This window comes from Daucus carota, chromosome 7 (assembly GCF_001625215.2).
Source record: "Daucus carota subsp. sativus chromosome 7, DH1 v3.0, whole genome shotgun sequence".
NCBI classification, from domain to species: domain Eukaryota; kingdom Viridiplantae; phylum Streptophyta; class Magnoliopsida; order Apiales; family Apiaceae; genus Daucus; species Daucus carota.
Genome location: NC_030387.2, coordinates 9,038,212 through 9,055,409, shown reverse-complemented (window position 1 = coordinate 9,055,409; position 17,198 = coordinate 9,038,212). Strand labels below are relative to the sequence as shown.

Genomic DNA, 17,198 nt, shown 5'->3' with positions numbered 1-17,198 from the left:
ATAAATGGAGTGGAAGTTAGAAGCAAGATAAGACTTATAAGTGATTAAAGTGTTTGAGAAATAAGTAGAAACCCTGAAACAAAAACTAGCATTCCTAACTTTCTATAAGTGCTTCTTGACTTATTACACAAACGATACAAATAAGTGCTCCTAACTTATAATCAATAAGCTGGACTTATAAGTCTTTGCCAAATGCCCACAATATATTTGAGCTCTACGTCATTATATAAAAATGAGTTGACTTGATCGCAAAATTTATTGACGACTTCTGAGCCAAGAGCATCTCCAACCATTGAAAACCCTTGGCTAAAAAGTAAGTTGACACATTTAAAATAAAAAAATTTAGCCAACACCTCGAAAAACTCAACTTTAACCATGCTCAGCTGTTGTCTATAAATTTAGCTAACCTCCTATGGATGACTAAATTTGTCGAACCTCTACAGGTCTGTAAGAAATCTGTAGGAAGATTCCACATCATTTATTACCATATTGAACTGATATATTCTATTTTAACAATCTAAAATATTAATAACATACTATTTTTAAATTATAATCAACCAATATAGCCAATACTATTCAAGCAAAATGTGGTTCAACAAATTTTACGTAATATCTTACAGGTCTCATTTATCCGACGATTATAGCCAACGCAGATGCTCTAAAGAACACTCATAACCACACAGTCTTTGTTGTTTGTCAGGCACAAAGTCTTCTTTTAAGTTATAAAAATGGAACGAAATATATTAACAAACCCTAAAACTAAGCATGCAATTAATGATTAATAGGAAAAGTATGGCATGCATGACAATGTGTAACATCAACAAAAGTTAACAGTATATATTTCTATAATCACACGTAAATACATTAACATCATTGTGGTATACACGTCCTTATATATGGACCAATTCTTTATTTCCAAGTAACACCCGTTTGATGTTGAAGTTGCTGGATGTAACGTAAGCTGAGCCTGCGTTTTGCGGACGTGACTCAAATTCATTCGTTCTTTTCATTTTAATGTATGTATGTATATACAAAATTATTTGATTAGTAATCCTAATTTCGCCAAGAGTTGTTTAATTAAGTGGGAGAGCGACGAACGAGTTGAATGAAGAAAAGTCTACTCGAAAGGAATTGGTGAGAAGAGGAAACAACGGGGAAATTGACACTCACTAGAAACACCTAGCATAGGGACTCCTTGCAGTGAGAATATTCTACTTTTCTTTCAGCAGCAGCAGGCTTATTGGTTCCGGCTGACCTTACGTGAGTACTCCCTCCGTTTCAAATTAATTAGATGTCCATTTTAAAAAAAGGGAATTATCTTCTATACTGTTTTTTCAATCTTATTTTTAAAAATACTACCTTCTCCAATCTTATTTTCAAAAGTACTACATTGTCTAAAATATTTTCAAAAATACTACTTTTTTGAAAATATTTTCCAAAAATACGGTGGTTGCATATGCAACCATATATGCAACTACAATCCTAATTTCGAGTTCCAGTTTTCGAATGTCATTTTCGACATCATATTTGGAATCCATATATATATATATATATATATATATATATATATATATCGACCCCAAAGATGAGGTCGAAAATGACATTCGAAAACTGGAACTCGAAATCAGGAATTCAGTTGCATATATGGTTGTATTCAGTTGCATATGGTTGCATTCAGTTGATTCTATTGCAATCTAATGTCCCCGCCAGGGGCACACCATACATCCGTTGTAACTTACAGTTTTCAGTTGCATTTAGTTGCATATGAGGTTGCATTTAGTTGCATATGAGGTTGCATTCAGTTGATTCTATTGCAATCTAATGGCCCCGCCAGGGGCACCCATACTTCCGTTGGAACTTACAGTTTTTAGTTGCATTTAGTTGCATATGAGGTTGCATATGAGGTTGCGTGCAACCTCATATGCAACGAAAAACTGTAAATTGTAACTGATGTATGGGTGCCCCTGCGGGGCCATTAGATTACAATGAAATCAACTGAATACAACCTCATATGCAACCATATATGCAACTGAATTCCTGATTTCAAGTTTCAGTTTTCAAATGTCATTTTCGACCTCATCTTTAGAATCCATATATATATATATATATATATATATATATATATATATATATCGACTCCAAAGATGAGGTCGAAAATGACATTTGAAATCTGAAACTTGAAATCAGGATTTGTAGTTGCATATGCAACCACAGTATTTTTGAAAATATTTTAGAGAAGGTAGTATTTTTGAAAATAAGATTAGATAAGGTAGTATTTTTGAAAATAAGATTGAAAACATGGTTATGAATAAAAAAAGCCCTTTAAAAAAATCACACAGTTTAAGAAAAATAGTTGTTCATAAATTAATTACATTAAATGATCAAAATCTGTGAAGTGAGATTGATCTAGGAAATATAAATAAGAGATATGTGGCGTAGAACTGACTTTGGAAATATGATTTTGTATTGAAAGTTGAAGTGGACAGATAATTTGAAACAAAAAATTTTCATGAAAGTATACATGAAAATTGAAACGGAGGGAGTATCTTTTTCTCCAAAAGAACACATAAATGAAATATTTTTTTATGAAATTAAGTGACTTATTTTAGTAAATAGAAACTATTATATAAATCAAAAATTTTCCTTACAATATATAAATATGTATTTTCATGAAAAAGTCAAAATAATTTTGCCCATTAATTTGTATAAAATAATTTTTTCCATAATTTAGGTAGCAAAAGTGATGGGATATTAGGATCTTATAAGTATCTTACAATTCGATTTTAAAATCAGGTCATACTTGTTTACGATTCAATATGTAAGAGTGAATGTGAATCATAAATTCAAGAAAAGAAACTAAATATTTATATGTTTTTTTATATATATAAATGAGTATTCAAAAGATGTTCAAATATTTTTTCTTTTATGAAAATATATCATTTAATTTTATTTTAAAATTCTATAAATAATGCTAAAACTAATCATATTTATGCGTAATGGGAGTTATATTTCTTGACCTTTGCATTAAATGCACTTCGCCTGTTGAAATCATCGTGTGATTATGTTTTAAATCAACCAATGTGACTTTTTATTTGTTCATTTCTCCCTATGAACAACGTATATGTACATATGTGATTATTTTTTTGACGGTTAGAGATGAATTAATTGGATAATCCAACTATCTAAATGTGGTTACTGACCAGTTTTCATATATATAATTTAGAAAGACAAATTAAGATTAAAATTTATGTTATGAGTTATCGTCGCAACATGTTTACTAAAATATCATACTCTTGGTTTGTCTGATTCTTAAAGTATAAGACATCAACTATTCAAACCTACTATGTCGTTTGAAAGAGTCCAACAAAGTAAATATCGACAAGCTGAATTGAATATTCTCATGCAAAAAATATCGGTCCTTGTAGGGTTTGTAGTTGGTTAATTAGTTTAACTAAAATGATACTTAAGTATAAACCCTAGTTCTTACAAAAAGACTGCACCATATTTTCAAAGTGACTTAGTATTTAATTAGAAGTAATCTAGATTAAGATAAAAGTCAATAGCTCAATCCGCGTATCATTTAGCCATTTGGTGATTTCGTGTGCGAATCGAGTAGTTATTTGGCGTTATAGTAGTAGACTATTATCAGAATTTTAAGAATTTGGATCTAGTTGACCTATCCATCAGCTGTTTTTAGCAGAAGACTAGTAGTAGTATTCTGTAACTTCACGTTAGTAACTGAGGAGAGTGAAATACAATAAAATGTGTGAAAATGATTTATTTATTTACCAATAGAATGAAAATGATTTAGTTATTAATTACTGTACAAATTCAATTTTGTTAGATTGTGATAGCTGAAAGTTTTCAAATATATATGGAAAATAAGATACCGATAGATATTTAAAGTTCAATAACTAATTATTTTCTGAGCAAACAAATTTTAAATTTATGTCATTATATTTTTCTAATAATAGTTTGGAATTCGTCAAAAATCAGACATATTACATGAGAGGCCTGAATATATAATAGGGTAAATATTAATAAATTTTGAAATTCAGCGAGAATCAAATATATAATATAAAAATTTGAATTATCAAATGCGTTGTTGTAATCATAAAGTGTGATCTGATTTCAGTTTCTGGTTGAAATACATAATTCTTTACTACTCGTAAAGTTACTGATTTTGTAGATCAAACATTAGTATTCGATAAAAAAGAAGAAGAAAGAATTTTTGAATGTATTTGAGATAAAAGAAGAAGAAATAACTGCTTTCAAAAACGTGTATAATATTCATTATCCGGAAAAATAAACACTTATTTAACGAAAAAAAATAAAAATTTATAATTTTCCTTAAAAATAAACACTTATTTTTGAAAAGGACTCTTAACGCAAGGCCCAGGCCCGGTATCTAGCATATAAAACAACACGTTACAGGTTGTGTAGCATTTGCATAAGAATATGACAATGAATCCGAGTGGGACAACGATTAATTAAACGAGTTTAGTGGGAGAAAATGACTAGCCATACACGGTTGCTAGTTAGCCTCATGTTCAGATTACACAACCCTTTCTTAACTTGCAAGTTCTATTCAATTTTTTACCTAAGAAATAAAATGTCTGGAGGAAAATTTATTTAAAAGACATTTAATTTTGTTTTCATAAAATCAAGTAATATTTAAAATAATTTACCATATAAGAATAATAATGTATGCTACAGTTGTGACAATTGTTTACAAAAAAAATTTGTTTCCAACTCAACTTTCGTTTTTTGATTTTTGACAATTTCTTTAATCTGAATAATCGGTATTATCTCCATTTATTATTGCATGTCATGAAATCATGATGAGTACGATTATGATATCTGAAATTGAAGTTTCCGTGATCTCGAAAATTATTATTACAATCATGAAAATTAGAATGAAATAATAAGTTTCCGATTATAAACTCGTAACCATTTTTTCTTCCACCGAATCAACAAATACTGTGTCAATTCACAACAGAGGCGTGTTAAAAAACCAAAAATCGCGTGCCCACAATCTCGTAATTGACCAACATCGACCTAGCCAAGTCTTCCATATGTGGTCTTTTCACAAGGTCAATTTCGTCACTAAAAAAATCTCGCATTCATAGGGTTTATATATATTCATTTTCCGCAGTGTAAAATCTAAAAAAACAAGACAAAACAAAACAAACGGCTTCTTCTTGTTTATTATTTTCTTGAAATATCTATCTCTTTACGAAAACTGGTTGCCACCCGTTAACCAGAGAGCCTCTCTTCACACCAACTTTTATTCGTGTTAATTATTTATATTTTCTTGATTTTATATAAGGATTTTCTTGATTTCTTGCAACCCATTTGGTTGGAGCCCAAGATTTGATTTTTGATTGGTGGGGTGTCTTGTAATCTTGTGTGTGTGTGATTCTCAAGTGGGGTTTTGTTTTGATTACCCATTAGGCCTGATTGGGTTTGGCTCAGATTTGATCTGGGAGAGAGGGAGAGAGGGAGAGAGATTGGGAGAGAGAGATGTGGAATATGAATAAGTTTTATGAGAAAGTTTCTGCTTTGGAAGAAGGGGGATCTCATTATTGCTCTAAAAAGTCTGATGATATTTGTGGATCTGCTTGTGATGAGGTACGAAATTGTATTCTTTTGATTATATATGTATGTATGTATGTGTTTGTGTGATTACATTGCTGGGATTTGTTTGATTTTAGGCAATGTTTGGTTTTGTGATTGTAATGTTATTGGCTTATTAAGGTCATGAATTCTGAATTAGGTGATGAAAATTTGCATAAATTGAATGGTTTTTGTTTTAATTTATGTGTTTTTTTATTGTTCTTCTGTTAAAGTTGAGCATTTGTATGTATATATGTTGAATACAGCTTTGATCATCTGGGTTTTGATCGAAATACTTGTAAATGCATGTTTCTCCGACATATCGTAATGTTTGCCTACCTAACTCATTAGTGAGCTGAGTTATAGTTTGAAAGATTCCTGCTTTGCTATGTTGTTTTTAATTAGATGATGGAATTATTCTTAGTCGTGACAATTAGGTGATGTTCATTGAAAGAAGTTAAACTGGAGACAGCTATTTTATTCTATAGTATATGAATCTGGGTAAGGTACTCTTTATAAAATAGTGGGAGTAAGGATTGGGGGAACTTATTCTCTATATAATTAGGCTGTTACCTTCTGGCCATGTGCTTGTAGGTGGTGGCATACATGTATTAAATTTCTCGAAAAGTCTATTAATATCTGTATTGTGCAATTTTCATTATTGTATTGTACATATTTATCTGAGCGTTGTTCAAGGTTTTAAAGGTAAAGATTTTTTGTATTTGCAGGATTCTGGTCGTGTTATAAGCATGTCAAGAATACGTTGTATTATGCGGGGTCTGGATTTGAAAACGTACATCTTCCTTTTTGTTATGATCCCAACCTGCGTATTTGGTGTATATTTGCATGGACAAAAGATATCTTATTTCTTGCGGCCGCTGTGGGAAGCACCACCCAAGCCATTTCATGAAATTCCTCACTATTACCACGAGAACGTGTCAATGGAGAATTTGTGCAAACTTCATGGTTGGGGAATTCGTGAGTTTCCAAGACGAGTTTATGATGCAGTTTTGTTCAGTAATGAAGTGGACCTCCTGACAATTCGGTGGAAAGAATTGTATCCTTATGTAACAGAATTTGTTCTACTCGAGTCAAATTCAACATTCACTGGATTGCCTAAACCATTGGTTTTTGCCAACAACAGAGACAAATTCAAGTTTATTGAATCACGTTTAACTTATGGGAAAGTGGCTGGAAGATTCAAGAGAGGTGAGAATCCGTTTGTTGAGGAGGCATATCAACGGCTGGCATTGGATTATCTTCTTAAGCAAGCAGGTATTCAAGATGATGACTTGTTGATAATGTCCGATGTTGATGAGATACCAAGTAAACATACTATTAATTTATTGAGGTGGTGTGATGACACACCTGAAGTTCTTCATTTACGGTTGAAGAACTACCTCTATTCTTTTGAGTTTATGTTGGATAATAATAGTTGGAGAGCTTCAGTCCACAGATATCAGACTGGGAAGACGAAATATGCACACTATCGACAGTCAAATGACATCTTAGCAGACGCTGGATGGCATTGCAGCTTTTGTTTCCGGAGTATCCAAGATTTTGTATTTAAGATGAAAGCATATAGTCATTTTGATAGGGTGAAGTTCAACAAATTTTTAAATCCCAAGAGAATTCAGAAGGTAATCTGCAAAGGGGCTGACCTGTTTGATATGCTGCCGGAGGAGTACACCTTCAAGGATATCATAGGGAAAATGGGTCCCATACCTCATTCCTACTCTGCTGTTCATCTTCCGGCCTATCTTTTGCAGAATGCTGACAAGTATAAATATCTTTTACCCGGGAACTGCATAAGAGAAAGTGGCTGATCTTCAACCATGTTCAATTGCTTATATCTCTTTTTGTAAAGGAGGCCTGAGATGCAGCTGGTTCGAGAATGAAGTTTCATCTGAGCAAGATGATTGCGGAGTGTTACCTTAACAACCATGTTACATATCGGGCAATTTTAGTATCATTCGTTTAGAAATGTTTCGGAGTGTAGAATACTTTTTAGATTTCTTGGGTGATGTTCTGTAAATAATAGTAAGGCGGTCTACTTTGAATTAGACTTGAGCTTGTTGATACACATTATGCAAAGCGGGGGAGGCTGTGATTGAGGGAACGGCCGAGTTGCTGTTGTATCTTTGATGTAAGTGGAACTTGAACCTCCGAAGCTCCCCCTCGAAGATATACCCCAGAAAATATACAAGATGGTTGTTCTCCCTCTATTCTGCAAGAGATTTTGGTTTGGAGACTAACTACTTACTCCCTCCGTCCCTCTGATTTCTATACACTTTCTTTTTCGGGATGTCCTATTCAATTCTATATATTTCAAAACTTTCCTAAAATAGTAAACTTTTATAATATAAAAATCCCACACACCCACTAACTTCATCCACTTTTTCAAATCTATCACTTAAATATTAATGGGTTTCACCACTTTACCTATTTTTCTTTCTCTTTCTTATTACTTTACATTACTTTATATACTTTTCTTAGTCTCCGTGCCCGATACAAATGTATATATCTCAATGGGACGAAGGGAGTATCATTTTTGCATAGTACGTGTTAGAATTTTCAGTTAACGATCTCTAATTTTTGGAGCAGTACATTGCATGCAGCGTTTCTGACGAATAGTGTTCTAAAAATTCCTGATTTAACTGATTAATCCCCTGCAATGTTGTTGCCCGATTTGATTTTTGAAATCCGATTAATTGTTATAAGTTTTTCTATCATCATTGGAATGTAAAAATAAGGGGGTCCGGTTTGAGTTTTCAAAAATATAGATACAATATCGTTTTTGAATGAAAGATAGGGGTCCGAATTGCAATTACCTCTTATTTTAAACTACGCCAAAACGGAATTTAGTTGAGCATAAGATAGCCACTCGTCACTGTATGTCTAATACCAGTCCTTGGCAGCCTTACAAGTCTACTGTAAATTGGAAATCAGAAATAATCGGTTGACCTACCGATTTAGGATTAATCGAAAAAATAGGGATTAATGAAAGGATTAATCGATGTAAAAATCGGATGTATTTTAATATTAAAATATTATCTAATATTTAGTTATTATTGTATATATCTTTACTATATCATAGATTCTATATTTGTCATATTTAAAATGATATAATATTTTCATTTTAATAAATTATTAAACATATTTTCAAGACCAGCCTTGAGAAAGAAATGCTGGCAAGTGGCAACACAACAAAATCTGCTTAGATGCAACATTGTTCCATCAATATATTTTTATCCCCAGCCAATGATCCAAATTTCCATATCAACACTCTTCTAAATGATACAGGTGAATGTGAATGTGATGATAAATCTCCATCATCTTATCAGCACCAAAACTTGAAGCAGCATGTTCTTTAATAAAGCAACTACATTTATCACTACAGATACAATTACACACAAACAGACACACACAAGACTAAGACTGCTAGACAGCTGAGCTTCCTTTCACGCGAAGATACAAAGCATAACATAACCAGCTAGAAGCATTGCTTCAGCAGGAATGTGAAAATCTGATAGCTGTATCTCGATATTTTTTCATGTTTTTTTTTCACTGCATGTTTGTACATAAGACTTCCTTTGCAGTTCAAAATAAAAAGATTGTATCTGTAACATCAACTAAGGTGTAACAATTCTTTAATCCTATAAACTTAGAATTTACAGTATAGCAGAATGATGGAGCAAATTTGATATATGGTCAACTTCTGTTGATTTAGCTGGTCTTGTTATGTGGAACTGGAAGTTCCCGTCAATTGGTAATATTCTTTTTCAGCATTGGCAAGGCGATCTTGAAACATTTTCCACTCTGATCTACACCTTTGTCTCACCTGCCACAAACAAGAGATCAATCAACTTCATTAACATTAACAACAGTCAACGACAACAATTTGTTACAATGTAACAAAGTTCTGATCAGAAGTAATATCAAATACCCCTTGCCATGGTTGCTTCCCGTCGTTTGATTCACCCTAACAGGAAAAAATTTCAACTGTATCAGATATAGTAAAGCGACATAAACACATAGACTTAGTTCTATATTATATGCAAGAAGCAGGTCGCATATGTACCTGTCCCCCTAGTGATGGAATACCTTGATGTACAATCCATTGGGCGTCTACAACACCTATTTTCTCGTGAGCAGGCTACACGAGGAAAAATATTATGAAATGCTCAGATTCTGATATTTCTGGATCAAACTGAATCATAATCAAAATTAAACAGGCGGACCTACCTCAATACATTTTCGAACAGCAAAGTCAAGACCCCATCCATGAACTAAGTCACTCTACAAGGCCGCATAAAGACATTTAAGGATTCCAAGGCAGAAAGCTAATTAGGATAATATCAAGAACTATGGCACTCCAGAGTTGATAGAAATTAAGTGATAGTACCTACCTGAATCATATACCATACACAGCGCCATGCTTCTCTAGAAAATACAGGTGCCATGATTTCGACAAACCTGCAAATAGCAGATGTTGAAGTAGTAACTAGCGATTTACTAAGCAGTTCACCGTGGAGAAGAAGATCTAAGCAATAGATATACTTATTACAAACAATGAATACAGTCCATACCCTGCGCAGGGAGGTAAATGAGGGTCTGGGCACCAGCCGGGTTTCTCCTCTGTTTCTCTTATAGCGCATAATGGGAAGGAGGAAAGGTGTAAGAGGAAGGCGATACATCATTATTTAATTTTGGTAACAATTAAGTAAGAAGATAGTCATGGCTGTTTGTTGTATCAGTGACAACATTCTTACTTGTGAACTTCACGATCGCCTCTTCTCTTGGTCATTTGCCATGTTAATGCTTTGGCGTCCGGCTCTAGACCAGGCTGTGAAATCTCCAAACCATGCTTCTTCACAAGTTTTATATATCTGAAATGGTAAGCTATTCAGATAAGTATATTGCTTTAGAAATTTCAGCAAGCTCAAATTTTTAGCAGAAATCACTTACTCTTCAGATTCAAAATGCTCCACCCCAAGGTCTTCATCCCAGATAAATATGTACTCATAGGCAGCAACGATATCAGGATGAAGGAATCTTTTTGCAAACCACCTTGAGGTCCATTGTGTTTAGTAAAATGGATGGATTATATAATTTGTACAACCAAGAAAACCTTAAAGGAAACTCACTATAAACTTTAACAAAATTCCATACCATTTTGTCTGCTTCTGCACACTTATATGGATAGCCTTCTTTGACCACTCATATGCATCCCAGTCACTTGTTCGATTATCATAATGAAACAGAACGACAGTAAAGTTACCTGAAAACTGTATAAAGAAACAAATTTAGGAGGGAGGGAGAGAGGGAGGGAGGGAGACGGGGGGAGAGAGAGGGAGGGAGGGAGGGAGGGAGAGAGACCTTCTTAATAGCGGCATCAATATTATGCATCTGCTTATGACCAACGGTAAATGTCACAAGGTACTTTGGAATGACAGTTAAGTCCTGCAAAATGGAAATAAGTGCAATATTACATGCTTTATTTAAACTATTATCATGGTATGGTATTTCAAAGTCAGGGGGTTGCATATGAGTACAAATGAACTGGGAGCTGAAGTAATGAGGCAAAATATAGGAAAATGGAGAAACAGAATGTCAATTGGATTCTAATAGATGAAGAAACTGCGGAAACAGAAAGTCAAGCAGAAGCTTCTATATGTAAACTTCTTAAAGCACCTCCAAAACACCTTCCATTTAGGCTCTTAAGTTAAACTATAATTAGTGTTAGAATGTTGTTTCAAAAGGCTCCTAGTGGCTTCTTGCATCATTAAGAGCCTCCTCCCACTCCTATGTTATAAATATATTAAGAGCCGGTTTTTATAATATATTAAGGAGTGATATAAAAATTCTATTGAAGATGCTATGATCCTAGCCTTCTCAGAGTGAAAAAAGCATTTAATTCAAAATTGGTATTATGACCAATTTGCATCTGCTTATGACCAACGGTAAATGTCACGAGGTACTTGGGAATGACAGTTGGGTCTTGTAAATGCCAATAAGTAAAAACTTAAATGCTTCATGTAAATTATTACCATGCTCTAGCATTTTAAAGTCCGAGGGTTCCATAGAGAACAGATAAAAAAACTACTTAGAGCACCTCCAAACATGTCTTACTATAAACGAGTGTTAATATGTTGTTTCAAGAGGTTCCTAGTGGCTTCAAGTCACTAAGAGCTTCCATTGACTCCCTGTTTATTACGAGCCTCCTCCCATTCCTAAGTAATAAATTATTAAAGAAAATCGTTTTCTCTTTACTTTTTATTGCACTTTTATAGGTAAAATGTACATCTAACAATTAAAAATAAATAAAACGTATTGTTGGAGATAGACGCAGATATCTATGTCTTAAGTCATTGAAAGACAATCTTTATATAATATACAAGGAGTGGATAAAAAGAGTCTACTGGAGCTGCTCTTATCCTAGCCTTGTTGTCGTAAAAATTCATTTCATTTGAAATTGGTATCATTAGTTTCCACGTACATCTCTCTTATGTAAGACTAAGTATGTTCTTGTTTTCTTGGTGAAGCAAGTAAAGAATTGTGTCATAGTAATCTGCTCTTTTTGTTCTTGATTTCCCTCAGAATATTTTCACTCAGAACCCAATCAGAAAATTATATTTGGCCATGCTATATTTGTTATGGAAACACATACATGTCTTTGGGTAGTAACAATAAAAGGATACTAACCTCACTGGGTTTACCGTACAATCTACGAGGATACAAGTCTGACTCTGGCACAACAATGCCTGGCGGTAATCTTTCCGCACCTCGTGGATTTGATGGGACCCATATCTGCATATATTCATTAATGCAGCAAAAGTCTGTGAATTGGAACTAATTGTACTGAAAAGAACCAGAGAAATAAAATTATTTATAACACCATAAGAGAAGTTTATGTCAAGATCACGAAAAGGAGGTCGCAAAACACATGCACAAGCATTAACGGGTTTTACTTTTTGAACCATGATCTGACATTTGTTTACGAAATATTATTCCTATCACTTTTACCAGTAGTATAACTATAGGTTTATGTAATTCTGACTGGACGAGATCAAAATTTTGCGAGACTTGTTTAAGATACAGTTTGAGAGAAGAACCTTTGCAGTACAAACTATGGTTTATTTAGACAGACAAGGTTATGGATATGTCTGTCAGTAGTGATAGTCTACTGTGTTCTGAGATGTGGTACATACCAGTAATTTAAGATTAAAAGACTGAGTTTAGAGATTGTGTATTTATCCTTTGATGATTGAATTTCCATCATTTGATATTTACATATATACTTGACACTACAAATTCTTCTACAAACTCAATGTTTAACAGATTTTGTAACAAATAAGCAAAAAATGTAAAAGATAACAATAATGCAAAAGAAATATTTAAATTTTTAATTAGAAAAACATAAAACATGACATGTTGGAAGTTTGAGGCCACTTAAATGCAACAAGTGAGATATGCTCGTCGTCTACTGTCAACAAAAAGACAGACACAAAATGAAGATTCTTAAACAATAACTTATCAATCTGTCAGGTTCATGGATAGCAAGTCTATTTTTCGTAAAATTGTTCGATATTGAAAAAACTATCCAGCAATCCATATCCATTTAGTCACCAATGATAGGCTTAACAATAGATATGGCGAAAGAAATAGGTCATGATTTATATGAACCAGCAAGGTATTGGTCAAACAATGATGATACTATTTTACTAATTTACAACACCTTTGAATCAGCAAAGTAAAGCATACCTTAGACTTATCATTGGTTTGAACTTTAGCTTGGGCTGGGATACTAGGATCCATAACCTGAATAAATTCAGAGAGGGGAAGATAATCGGAGGAAAGACTCAGCTGCCACAATAGCAAGAGCTAGTTTATGACTTAAGACAAATGACATAAGCCAACATTAAAAACCGTTGTGAGGAATGCTTGTAATAGGAAGGGGAATTAGACACGATAAATAGAAAAGGAGAGCAAGAAATGGGATATTGCACACCTTACTTATTGATAGGACAGGAAATGATACCCCAATCACGAAACCAAAAAAAACTCCAATAAAAGTTGTTAACAGAAGTCTGGTAGTCTCATTTGCTTTTTTGACAAAGGTACTGTAATGAACCAAAAATAATGATATTAGATGATACAAGTTTTCAAGATTACAAGGTCACTTGAAAGATTATCTATTCACAAAATCACAAACCTGCGACCTATATGTCCCATTTTAGCTAAAGTCTTCTGACACTGCATTACAATCAAAGATTCTGTGAGGCCACCTTTGCATTGTCCAGTAAGTTGCAAGCAGGTAACGAAACTGTTAAAGACAGAATGCTGCAGGGGAAGAAATTACAGACATTGACCGCAAATTTAAATGCATGCTGTAGCAACAAAAATCATCAAACTGATTGATAAATCCACGAGAAATGGTGAACTTTGCACAACTGTGCTAGTTATCTAATTATTGGGAATCTCGTCTTAAGGTTATCCACCTGATGTTAAGCTAGTTATACACTGATCTGGTTAATCAACTTAACTAGTATTACATGCACTCCCTATAGTATCTCTAACATACCAAACCCTGATGTTTTAAAGACGAAACACATGGGTAGATTCTTTTACACATTAAACAGTGAACTTTTAAGGCCAATTTTTAGCACCACCATACTGCACATGTGCATCATTGAACCCAATAATACCTCTAAAGGTAACTCCTAAAATAAGCTACTCACTTCCAGTTTCACACTACATTATAAAGATTAGAACCCAAATAACCCTGATTTTTAGTACTAAAACATCATCGACACAATTCAAGATTTGAGTTCAATGTCAACAAACTACGCCCGCGCTTTCTTCCAGAGCCAAAACCCTCCACCCCTTAATCAAGCTAAGCAACCAATGCTTCAATTTTACCCTTCCAAAAGAAGGATCCATACAATTCGATGTCTGAAATAGGAAACTATACCAATATCTTCCCATGTACATTAAACCGACACCAATCAATGCCACATACACACACATAACAACAACAACAACAACAGCGGGTATTAAATTTACATGATCCAAAGACTAAGATTGCAACTTGCAAGACAAATTAGCTTCCTTTCATGCAAAGATACAAAATATTAAGCGAACAATTCTCCTATAACCTCGAGGTCAGGAATTCTTAAACCATTACATACACAAGTACAAAGCTAAATAAACAAATAATGTCACACCATAATCAACTTAGCAGTAAAAAATCACAACAATCAACTCACTTTGTACTGATTTCTTGCCATTCTTTTTAAAATCAACAATTTTTTTCAGACAAATCAACTTCAGCCTTATATGCATTGCACATATACATACAGAAAAATGAAAAGTACCTGAAAAACAGTCAAGGGGTTGGCTAAAAAATGCGGAATCACAAGAAATGCACTTTTGCTGGATCAAAGCAACGTGGGTTGAGCCCAACTTTCACCTTTTCACTTGAATAAAAATGTGAAGAGGCTAAAATCCTTGGTTTCTCATGAAAATGTGTTGTATGGACAAGATCTTTTGTTGTGTTCTTCTAGCTCAGTTTGTTGATATTGATGAAGTAAAAATCCCAACAGTTACACCGGTTGTGTTTGAACTGATTTATGGAGTAGTTAAGACTCCACTGGGGTTTGGACTATGTGGTCTTTGTCTAGTTTGAAATTTAACCCAAACAAGTGTCAGTGAATTTCTCTAAAATATGGCACAATCAGTCGCTTCCTTCCTGTCTCCTCCATCGTTTATTTGTTTATTTATTTTAAACTTTTCATTTTTTTTCTTTTCAAATAAAAATTTAATATTTTTTAATTATGTTACAGCACAAAAAACTTTTTTAAACTTGTGAGTCTATATTTTATATGCACATTAAAATACGTATTGATCAGTTAAAAAAAGTGTGTCTGGTTGAAGTTTGGATCAGACATTGTGTCTGGTTGAAGTTTGGTAAAGTTACTGTGTCTGGTTGAAGTTTGGATCGAAGTTATGATAATTATTTTCTATCTCGAAAATTAACGGGAAAAATGAAAAATTTTATAACGAGAATATATATGATTCCGATCATTTTGTATCCTGTCGAATTTAATAGCGGAGAAACGAGAGAATACTGTTTAAATTTAACAATGGAGAATGAGCGAATGTAATTGGAATCTGATTGAAGTTGGCATTTGCAATAATATGAAAACCAAATCTCTATTCACACAATACAAGTGGATTTTGAACAAAATGTTGGAATATAAGTTGAGTACATATATGGGTCTGGACCTACTTTTGTTCAAGTTAGGTCACCTTCATTTATCATAGACATATAAAATCTATCTTTCGTAATATTGGAAATAGTGTTTGCTAAGCTAAAAGTTACTCCCTCCGTCCCCTTAGAATTGTATATATTGGGGGATGGAGACGCGGCACGGACTTTAATGCTCCTGCAAAGTGCAGTTGTGTAATTTATTTTTAAATTTTTTTTTTCTGAATTAAAGTTTGGATGTTATATTTTTATTCAGAAAAAAAAATATCAAAAATAAGTTACGGAATTATATTTTATAAGAGTATTGAAATACGTGTCGAACAGTTGAAAAGAAACGTATACAATTAAATGAGACGGAGGGAGTTACAACACGTTTTTGTCACGTACTCCACTCTTTTTACAATAAATAAAAACATTGGCACCACTAATTTTTATACTAGCTCGCAAGGAACCTGAGGCTCAAGTGATGTTCGGTCGGTCTTAACAGTAAATTATCCCACCGCTCCTTGATGATGATTTAGGTGTTTGTTTTCAAAAATAGATTAAAATGGGTATTCAAAGATGACAGTAGTGTGATATAGTCGGTTTCACCGACAAACACGATCCAAACCGATCATATTTTACTTGATTTAATTCGAATTTTTTGACCCAGTCCGTAACTGAATTGAAAAATATTAATGTGATGCAATTGGGTTAGACATGAGTTTCAGTTTTTTTAAGAGATCTAACCTTACCCAATTAAAAAATATGAGAAAATATTAAATTAATATGGGCCATGACATATATTGTCTTTTTTTTTTTTTAGCCAACGACATATTATCTCAGTCCATTTAATTTTATCATATTTGTGTGCTCCTTAAATTCAATATAATAATATTTGTTTGTTACTTAAATGTAAATAAGATTAAATTTATAAATAAAAAAATGAGATTAAATTCATTAATATGTTTGTTTAGTATCACAGAAACATGAATATTATGTTTGTTTGATTCTTAAATGTATTTGTGGTTTAAATTTATCTATTTACATAGCAAACAAACATGAATGAGAATATGTTATTCAAATCATGAATATATTTGTTTGTTATCTGTTACTATTTTTTTTTATAACTAAATTCAGTTTTGTATTTTTGATGAGATTGTAAGAGTAATTTTGAGCATAAAAATTGGATGTTAAAGACGTATTTGACACCAATAATTATATATTTTGCTAATTATTTTTTATTTTTAAAACCTCATGTTCTGATTATATAATTTATTAATCCAACCAAATGGATTTAAAACCGAAATATTATAAATAATTTGGGTTACAA

General features: G+C 33.0%; 2 protein-coding genes across 8 annotated transcripts; one reads left to right on the top strand and one right to left on the bottom strand.

Annotated features, from left to right (window-relative positions):
- The first annotated feature begins 5,154 nt into the window (after window positions 1–5,154).
- On the top strand, window positions 5,155–7,841 carry LOC108196816 (uncharacterized). The gene is made up of 2 exons (XM_064080933.1): window positions 5,155–5,631; window positions 6,345–7,841. Exons 1-2 carry the CDS (start codon window positions 5,524–5,526, stop codon window positions 7,440–7,442), a joined length of 1,206 nt encoding a protein of 401 aa, XP_063937003.1. The 5' UTR covers window positions 5,155–5,523; the 3' UTR covers window positions 7,443–7,841.
- Window positions 7,842–8,932: 1,091 nt separating this feature from the next.
- On the bottom strand, window positions 8,933–15,310 carry LOC108193807 (uncharacterized). 7 transcript variants are annotated; one of them, XM_064080936.1, is made up of 15 exons: window positions 14,994–15,310; window positions 13,832–13,959; window positions 13,628–13,739; window positions 13,381–13,437; window positions 12,322–12,426; window positions 10,996–11,079; window positions 10,789–10,904; window positions 10,585–10,686; window positions 10,389–10,505; window positions 10,206–10,262; window positions 10,026–10,092; window positions 9,862–9,915; window positions 9,698–9,772; window positions 9,563–9,598; window positions 8,933–9,457 (listed from the first exon to the last, which is right to left on the bottom strand). In XM_064080936.1, exons 2-15 carry the CDS (start codon window positions 13,876–13,878, stop codon window positions 9,356–9,358), a joined length of 1,131 nt encoding a protein of 376 aa, XP_063937006.1. In that variant the 5' UTR covers window positions 13,879–13,959; window positions 14,994–15,310; the 3' UTR covers window positions 8,933–9,355. The 7 variants fall into 7 exon arrangements, with proteins under 7 accessions (XP_063937006.1, XP_063937005.1, XP_063937007.1 ...); XM_064080935.1 differs by having other exon boundaries at window positions 13,381–13,482; window positions 13,637–13,739; XM_064080937.1 differs by having other exon boundaries at window positions 13,637–13,739.
- Window positions 15,311–17,198: the final 1,888 nt, after the last annotated feature.